Source organism: Amaranthus tricolor, chromosome 12 (assembly GCF_026212465.1).
Source record: "Amaranthus tricolor cultivar Red isolate AtriRed21 chromosome 12, ASM2621246v1, whole genome shotgun sequence".
NCBI lineage: Eukaryota > Viridiplantae > Streptophyta > Magnoliopsida > Caryophyllales > Amaranthaceae > Amaranthus > Amaranthus tricolor.
The window spans coordinates 8,754,087-8,763,603 of NC_080058.1; the positions used below are offsets into that span (position 1 = coordinate 8,754,087).

General features: G+C 29.7%; 2 protein-coding genes across 2 annotated transcripts; one reads left to right on the forward strand and one right to left on the reverse strand.

Moving 5' to 3' along the window:
- Positions 1-3,411: 3,411 nt before the first annotated feature.
- LOC130797196 (probable methyltransferase At1g29790) lies at positions 3,412-6,101 on the reverse strand. Its single transcript, XM_057659691.1, has one exon. It carries the CDS (start codon positions 5,054-5,056, stop codon positions 3,647-3,649), a length of 1,410 nt encoding a protein of 469 aa, XP_057515674.1. The 5' UTR covers positions 5,057-6,101; the 3' UTR covers positions 3,412-3,646.
- LOC130828529 (CAX-interacting protein 4-like) lies at positions 5,294-9,005 on the forward strand. Its single transcript, XM_057694495.1, has 3 exons — positions 5,294-5,458; positions 7,930-8,019; positions 8,670-9,005. The coding sequence occupies exons 1-3, from the start codon at positions 5,294-5,296 to the stop codon at positions 9,003-9,005; spliced, it is 591 nt and encodes a 196-aa protein (XP_057550478.1).
- The last annotated feature ends 512 nt before the right edge of the window (positions 9,006-9,517 follow it).

Below are 9,517 nucleotides of genomic sequence, written 5' to 3' on the forward strand. Positions count from 1 at the left end.
AATAATTAGTAAAGTCAACATTTTAAATAAAAATAAATTCACTCAACAACGTTTTAATTATGTGATACTTATTTTGAATGCGGTGTATAACGTTTTTTTCTTTTATTAATTGAAAATTGGAATAACTAACATAAGAATAGTACTATTTTACAACCATAAAATGATACCAATAATGATAATAATAATTTTGAACGGTGAATAATTTTGGACAATAATAATTTAAAACATAAAAAATTTAAAAGAAAAAGAAAAAAAATAACGGTTTTGGATAATTTTGCATACGGAAAAAATTAAAAAAGCTCACGGTTGTAAGACGCTCAATATTGATAATTGAAAAAAACTTAAGATATCATTAATAAAGTGCAAAAACTTAGAGGTACCATTAATTGATTTCCATTTTTCTTATTTCTTTATATCGTGTGTATAGAGTATTATATTTATAGCGAAAAAAAAAAGAAAAAGAGAATATTAGTTATACATATGAATTAAAAGTTGAGAGTTGAGACAAGTTCATGTATATAGTCTAATATTTATCAAATTGATTATTTTAAAATAGCAAGTGATCTCTACTTATAGATAACGACCTAACACTATTTTTTAATCCATTTTATATATTTTAACACTATTTTATTTTCATTTACACAATTTATTTTCTTTATTCATTTAACGTAAATCTTGCAAAAAATATGTAAATAAATAAGAACGATAAAGAAAAAGATAAAAAAATACCTGCAGATCGAAAATGGCTTCAAATGATTGATTTTTGGGATTGTGTGATAAATCAGTGTTTTAGAATATTTAATTGATGATAAAAGGGTTTGAAGACGAGAAGATTATTGAAATTAATTAGTAGGCGAAAATAAAATAGTGGGTAGTTTGCTTTAGAAATAAACGACAAGTAATTATAGAGCCAAAGTCTTTAGTTATCACAACAGACTCAAAATGATGTAATTAAATTGTTATGGAGAATGAGATTATGGGGGCTTAGGAAGTAATTAAGTGATGCAAGTATTATTTTTTAAATAATGGAGATTATTATTATTATTATTATTATTATTATTATTATTATTATTATTATTATTCCTAACTAATAATTCTAACCTTTCTATAGATTATGAACCTCAAGCTGACATTAAAGCTCAAACATTACTCCCTCCATTCTATTTTGTTTGTCCACTTTACTTTTTGCACGCATTTTAAAGCAAATTTTGAGCTTTGATATCTCTTAGTACACATCATAGAAAATTGTAAAAATTATATATTAAAATTCTTCGCATCTAGACAAATCTAACAATCCCACGTGAATATATTTTGTATTCAATATATATATTTCAAACATCAAATTTAAATTTCTCTCTTCTAAAGTGAAAAAATTTAAAGTAAACAAACAAAAAAGAACGCAGGAGCAGTAATTATAGGTTTTTGTCCATAATAATTATATATTCAATCCAATTTTAACAACCCATTTTTATTTTCCACGGATAATTTCATATACTCCCCGTTCTTTGAACCTTACAGCTTACACTTAATAATTAAATATTCTAAAATTCAATCGGATTGATGACAGTCTCTCACAAGAAGAGCTCTAATCCTTACACTCAATTATAATTAATAATTTTTATTTGGGGTTGTCTCATCGAGAGAGAACTCTCACAAGAGTAGATCCAGTCATTTTTAATACTTCCTTTGTTTCATATTAGTTGCAACATTAGCAAAAAGGTTACTATTTATTCATCACTCTTAATTTATAATTAGTTTTTAATCTATAAGTTAAAATATAGTCAAGTGAGATCTTGTTTGATTCGTCTCATTGCAAAGATTATAAATATCACATTTCTATAATTTTTTATTATACATAATTAGAGATATTAAAAATTAAATTGGTGCATTGAACTGCGTGAAAAAGCAAATATTGCAAGTAAATTGAAACGGATGAAGTATATCTAATTATACATAATTAATTAATAATTCTAAAAAGTTAATATTACGAAAACAGACATTAAGATGAATCAAACAACATCTATACTGATTACATTTTACATTCTAAAAAGTATTATGTTTTGACAAATTCTTTATTAAGACGTCTCACATTAATTAAGACCTTCTTACCGTTTGACGACTTAATATATGCTGACCCAATTTTTAGTTTCTTAAAGTTTGATGAAAAAACTGTTTTTATTTAGGTAACTACCATGTAAGTTTAACTTTGGGCTACTTGTATGGATCCGTTTCACGGTGAGACGGTCTCATACAAGACCTACTGTTATGTTTTACATTATTAGTACTAGTTGTTATAGTGATTGTAGCAACTAAACAAATCTTGAGAAAGTATTATATTACTATTCAAATAAAGTAAACCGAAGACTTTAAATTTTGAGCCTTTTTAATAAGAAGATAATAAAAATATATTTTTATAAAAATTTAAATATTTATAATATATATGTAACTTTTATTTATGTAATGATTTTTGCTACCATAAGTTAATTAAAAAATAATTTTTTTTAACAAAAATATAAAATTGCCTACATATGACCTCTCAAGTTAATGTTATTGGGCTACTGAAACGTGTTGTTGTATTGAACATTTTTGTTCATTATTAAAATCCATAAATAAATAAAATCTCACTACTCTTTTAAAGGACATTCTTATTTGTGTTCAATAATAGGATTATTTAAATTTAGAATTAAAATTTCCTCATTATTTTACTAGTTACAACTTTCAAAGTACGCAATACGCAAAAGGAATTTTACAATCGAAAATTTATTTGTTGTCTCGTATTTGGTCTCATCATGCCTAAAAATAATTAATAACATCAATAGTATCAATAAATCAATGTTAAGTATAAAAATTAAAAAAAAATGCGACAAATCGCACACTTTGTATGGTTTGGCCTGGACTAAGATGCAAATTTTGTGCGATTTGTCATAAGCCAAGTCGTATACTTTGTGCGAACTCTAGGCTAAGTCGCACTCATTGTGCGATTTTGTCACTTTTGATTAAACAAAGTTAATACAAGAACTTATGTATTTTGTTTATATTAAAGATGCTTTTAGTTTGACAAAAAAAAGGCAAAAATCTAAACATCGGAGATTCAATTTATTTACTTTTCTTTCGCCCTTCTAATCTAAACCATTCATTATAATCAATGGCGAAACAACGATTTTAGAGATCCTATTTACTTTTGCGATGTCTTTCAAATGAGACCCTTTAGGCCTTTAATATATCAAAAGATAAAAAATTTTCTACTTCAAGAAAATTAATTTAAGACAAAATATAAAAAAAGTTTACAAATCACTTAAAAGTGTTAGCTCAGAATTAGGCATGAATAGCACCATTTAATATTTGAGACTAGCCTTATTTCTTGTGTCCCCTAGGTGATTGACTACCCAAAATGGGCTCAGAACCGGCCCTGATTATAATATCACAAAGAAATAAAAACACTATTCTTAACAAAAACAACAAAACACAAATAATACAATAATTTTGGTACAAAGGGAGTATTAGATGATCGAAAGCATAATTGATCTAAGAAAAGAAACTTAATGAAGTATATTAATGAAACTTTTCAACACATGATAGTTCTTACATTACTAGATTAGTATGTAGTTAAGTGAATTTGAGTGTGAACAATAAACAGAATAAAACCTCATAAAGATCTAGGAGGCTTTTCTAACAAAGCAGACAGATAAACCTCATCTTTTGATTTTGGAGAAACAACCCACTTATGCTTCTTATACCTGAATTGCAGAAACATGTACATATAATCATCCAAGTCTTTTCTACTACAGAAGAATTTATCGATCCATAATAGACCTCCGGGCCTTAAAACCCGATCCCAATCAAATAACATGAAATCCAACAGTAACAGATCGATCCATCCATCCAATAGCCCAGTTGTGTGTATTATGTCCATCGTGTTTTCAAAGAATGGAAGTCGTTGATTTGGTGTTATATACAACGGAAGCAGACCTCGCAGTGCTATCACTTCACTAAAAGGCGCTCCCAAGTTTAGGGCAGTCGAGATAATGGTAACGTTTTGTTCCATCATCCGTGCAGCAAAGCTTCCAGTTCCAACGCTATAGTCAATACCTATCCGTATTTCCCCTGGCTTAACGGCCAAAACGTCACTAATGAGAAAATCAACAGGAGAAATAGTGCTCTTATTGACCCATTTAAGCATTTCTTTGTCCATCTCAAAGCATCCCGTGCATTTCGTGTAACCTCGATTAGTATTGTTGCTCGATAAACATTCAAAATCCCGGCACTTGTAGAGATTCCATCGGACATTTCTTCCATCCGGTATCTTCCAAAGTGATTCATTAACCGGGTATGGCTTGAAGTAGAGCTTAGAGGCTCGTGTTAAGCAACGCCGTCGAGGTAAAGGATCACATCCATGAAGCATAAGCTTTTGTGCTATATTCCAATCATCCTTACAATAAGAACCCACATCATAATCCATGTAGACTTCTAATTCTTTCTTCATTAAAACACAAGCATGGCCTATAGTATTGTGTATCCGTTCTGTTTTAAAAATGTTTATCTTCCCGTTCTTGTTCTCTTTAGGAGTTATGTACTTTCTGATCTCCTCGACGACAAAATTATTAATCAATGGTTCCTCCATATAGGTCGTGTTTCCAACACCTCCAAGTTTTGGTAATCGGATCTGTCTAAGTGCAATATGAGCATCATAAAGCGGCTGAACAATCTCATCCTCTAAGTACCTCTTGAACTCTTGCCTAGACATATTACTCTTTTCCAATTGATCTTTCTCTTTTTCCATCTTTTGCACATTTGCTTCAAGTTTGTTTTGCAAATCTTCCATCTTATCAAGCACTTCCTCAATGCGATCCGACAAAGCCTTGACATCAAATCCCTCAAAAACATCCTTCGACCCATAAAAATGACGACAAATATCTTCACTATGGAAGAAAAATCCAGCATGATAGAATTTAACTAGACTAGATATGGTCACAATAACAACAAGCCCTCCTAAAAACAATTGGAGCCAACCCATTATTCGGGCTAATCTCAATTTGGGATGGCATAACTTTGCCATACCTAATATCAGGCAACTAATAACCAACACCAACAAAATTCTAAGTCAAAATTTAAGCATAACCGAGAAATAATCTAAGTTTAAGACTAAATTAAGGTAACCATAACATTAAAATCAATTCAAAACCCTAAGATTGATATGATCAAACCAAGTTTCCCTACTCTATAAGAACCTAAATAAACCAAAACAACTCAAAATCAACCAATCCAAACAATTCAAACCCAATATCAATTATGAATGAAATTCCCCAAATACAATGAAAACCCAATATTGAACCATTCAAACATTACTAGATTTCGAAAATCGGGTCTTATCTTAGTTGTGTGGGTTTCACATTACCTGGGTAGGATCCTGAGTTCGATTCTCGATCACTTTGCCTTACCCTTCGACTCAGCCTACCATGTAATACAAAAAAAACACAGCTAGATTCTAACCAACATAAAACATCATCCACCCATTATTGAACAACAACAAATACAACAATAAAATTTAAAGGGAAAGGATCACAATTACCAATAATCAATCTCTCCCAAATTTCAATTGCCTGCCTGTGAATGTGATTATGACTCCAAGAATGGAAGTTTGTAATAGTGCAATGCTACCCACTTATTGTAAGGGGAGAAAAATGTGCACTTTGAGTGGAATATAAATAAACTCATATTGCTTAAACCCAACAAAATCCTTTATAAATTTAGTAATACAAATGGATTTGCTTGCACATTCAGCAAATAAAAGCTGGAAATAATATGCATTAATTACTGTAATTCAACCTGAATAGGAGAAGAAAAACATAGAATTTAAAGATAGAACAGTGGAATTAAAACGAAACCACGTGAAAAGAAATCTTAGAATATGTAACCAGCTAATCTGAGTGACTAAATTACTTGCCAATTCCCAGTTGAAATAGTTGACTTGAGCAATGAGCAAGGTTGAGAGTTAAGTGGGTTTGGTCAAGTTCAAATAAATTAGGAATTTTGATCTTCAATGGGAAAATTCGTAATTTCAACCTTATTGCAGACTTGCCTGGAATTTGGTATTGTTAACTCATAAGTGTTGGGCGCTTTGCCAATTTCTACGTGACTTTAGTCCTAAATCCGACAACAATAACTTTATTTTAAATATTGGATCGATGATATGAATTAATATATGAGTTTTAACGGTCGTTTATATAATTTTTTTTTTTAATTATCTTGTTTTTCTATAATTTTAGTATTATTTTTTGTCCTTTTTGATTTGCATCACAGAGGAATTGAGTTACTTTTAAAGAAGTGATAATAAATAAAAAGAGAGAATAAATAGTGTAAATAAAACTAAAAGAATGTTAAAATGCATGGTTGTGTTCAAAAGAAAGTAGTGGACCATTGTCCAAAAATAAAAATAATGCAAAATAAGTAGAATGAACAAAAATAAAAAAATAAAGCAAAGTCAATAGGAGGAAGGGGGAGTATCTAAGTCAAGATTCTTCGTATCATTATTAGCTCCTTCCCTCCAAGTCATTTTCACCTCTTCAATTGTCATTTCCCACTTTTTAAATCCCCGAGCTCTAGCTTTCTATCTTTTTTACCAATTCGCTTATACTCCTGTATTTGCACATATCCATACAATCTTAAATGATTTTCCCTTATCATTTCCGCAATATTTGTAATTCTTAAACTCTTTCTTATATTTTTGATTCAAATTTTATCTCTCAAAGTTATGCTTCCTCATATTTTTAAGCTTTTAAATTTCTTCTATTTCCAACTTTCTACTATGATTCTTTCTAAAAACCAATATTTCTGATTTATATCGTGATATTTGTGTGTCCTACACTCCTACAACATTTTCTTGTTATCCATTAAAAAGCTCATCGAAATACTCATTCCATCGACCATTGATGTTCTCGTCCTAAACTAGAATGTTCTCATCCGTATTCATATCCTTAATACACTTTAATAGATCTATGTCATTAACTTTTTCGTGTCTCCTCTTTACCATGCTATAGATATCTTTTTCTCATTTAGAATCTAGTTTGTGAAAGATTTTGTGCAACACTCTTGAATTTCCGATCTTTGTATACAGACAAAATTGCAAGGGAAATAAGGAAATTTGGGTGCTACATAAAAAAATATACACAAAAATGCATGAAGAGTGTGTTTGTACCTCAATATAAACACACAAACACACACTTCAAAATTTTATAATTTACCGTGTAATTTGCAAAATACTTTTTTTACAATCAACATAGCAATTAATGTTTATCAATTGATTTTATTTGACATGCATTTTTCTATATTTATTGTAAAACAGAGTCAAGTGAAATCTTGTTTGATTCGTCTTAATGCATATTCTCATAATATTAAACTTTTAAAATTTTTGTCATATAAAATTAATGATATTAAAAATTAAAATTGTACATAATAAGATGAAAAATAAAAATGTAGTAATTATTAAAACCTAAGAAATGCATTTCTTATTTGAAAAAAAATTTATGTACTATTATGTGGATTGCCACATAAGAAAAATGCGCCCCGCAATTTTATCAAATTAGGGTTGCTTACATAATGGTTAATTTTCAATTCCAAATTGTTATAATTGATTTGTTTAAGAACTTTTTGGGTCAATTATAGCAATTTTGTATGAAAATTATGCATAAAATATACTTCAGATAAAAATAATTTAAATATTTAAATTGAACTATTGAAGGGTATGAGTTTATGAATTATGAAATAGTATGTATAATTAGAGTTGTTCAAAGCCGATCTGGTAATTTAATATTTATCAAACATAATAACCGAATCCAACCTTAAAGTGCTCGAAATATGTGATCCGAATTTAAAAAAAGCTATTTTTTCTTAAGTGAAATTTGTTTCAATTTCTGATTTGAACTGGGACAGCAATCCCCAATTAGGAACCGCTATTATTCTCCAACTCTTAATCTAATTAGTGAACTCCTTATCATAAGTATTAAGAAAAATACTTCCAGAGTTCAAATCTTCAACTAAGATCAGTTCTTTTTACAATTTTGATTTCAATAAAAAAGTTTTTGGATTAATCGAATGTAATATCATCGAAAGCTTTCTGCTTTTCTGTTCATGATTTAGTGATTTATTTAGAGATTTCGTTGTTTTTGTCACGTTTATCGTTAAATTTGGGGATGAAATTTTGTGGATTTTTATCAGTAGATTGAATTTCATAACTGTTGTATGGGCAAATACCAATTAATGCCTTTAATCAAAATCGTTAATTTTACGACCCTTGATTCAACTCATCCTAGACGTTTTGAATTGTTGGTTAAGAAATTTGCTCGACTTTTATAACTAAGGATTATGTTAGGGATCATTAGTATATGATTGAAAATTGTGATGTTGAATAAAAAGATGTTAATTGTTCGGATTTGTTCAGTTGAATGAAAACCCTATACTCATTACATTGCCCCAATTTGATTAAATTGGCTTCGACCTAGGTAGACTGTTAAAGGAGTTTTGATCTATACAACCTACACTTGTATTGGAAAAAAAAGGGTTTCTGAGACCCTTGATGGAAAACATTGCAACTTCACATAGATAAAGAAGCTCATGCCTCACAATTTACGAAAATCTATTATAGTCCAAACTATTAAAATGATGGTCGTTAGAAGAGGGAAAAGGAAAAGAGGAGGAAGAGGGATGAGTCATCTGATGATGAGGAACGTCAGAAACAAAAGAGTCGGAAGGAGAGGAGGAGGAGGAGGAAGGATGAGTCATCTGATGATGAGGAACATCAGAAAAGAAAGAGTCGGAAGGAGAAGAAGAGGAGAAGGAGGAGGAGCAACTATCGACATGCAGATGATTCAGATGAATCCCCAAGGCGGCATAAGAGAAAGAGCAGGAGGGCCAGATCACCTTCTGATACTGATGTCAGTGACTCTGATGATTCCAGAGTTTTTTTTTATAAATTCATCCTTCAGGTCATAGCTGTCTGGCTTCTATGATGAGTGTATGTGCATAAAAATTAATCATAGACAATTACAACCATATGACTTACGGTTAAAACCATCAAAACCGCTCAAAATCAACATCAATAACCAAAATAGGTAAGTATTATAAATCTTCAAAATAAGCGCGAAATTACTAACAATAACCCTCAGTAAGGAGCTTAAAATAATATAAATAAGTGCAGATAATTGCATTTATCACATAGTTGATGACGCAATTATATTTTTGAAAATATGTTAATTTAAAAAAGTTTGAGTTGTCATTTTGAAGTTTGTAATGTCTATTTTAGACTTTGGAATAGACATTTTAAATCTTGAAATTGACAATATTAAATTTTTGGAGTGAATATTTCAAGTCTTAGAGTTGTTATTTTAAGCATTGGTTCGATTTAAGCCTTGTAATGAATATTTTCTCAATTAGAATAAATACGTAAAAAAAAATAAAACTAAGCCTTTAAAGGAAGGAAAATTAAAACTTAAAATAAGGGTTTTAAGAGTTGAAAGTGACA

Coding starts and splice junctions, on each gene's coding strand:
- LOC130797196 (XM_057659691.1), bottom strand. CDS start 5,056: ATGGCAAAGTTATGCCATCCCAAATTGAGATTAGCCCGAATAATGGGT.
- LOC130828529 (XM_057694495.1), top strand. CDS start 5,294: ATGAAATTCCCCAAATACAATGAAAACCCAATATTGAACCATTCAAAC. Junction 5,459..7,929: donor CCTTCGACTCAGCCTACCAT/GTAATACAAAAA, acceptor GAACTGGGACAG/CAATCCCCAATTAGGAACCG. Junction 8,020..8,669: donor TTAAGAAAAATACTTCCAGA/GTTCAAATCTTC, acceptor GATGGTCGTTAG/AAGAGGGAAAAGGAAAAGAG.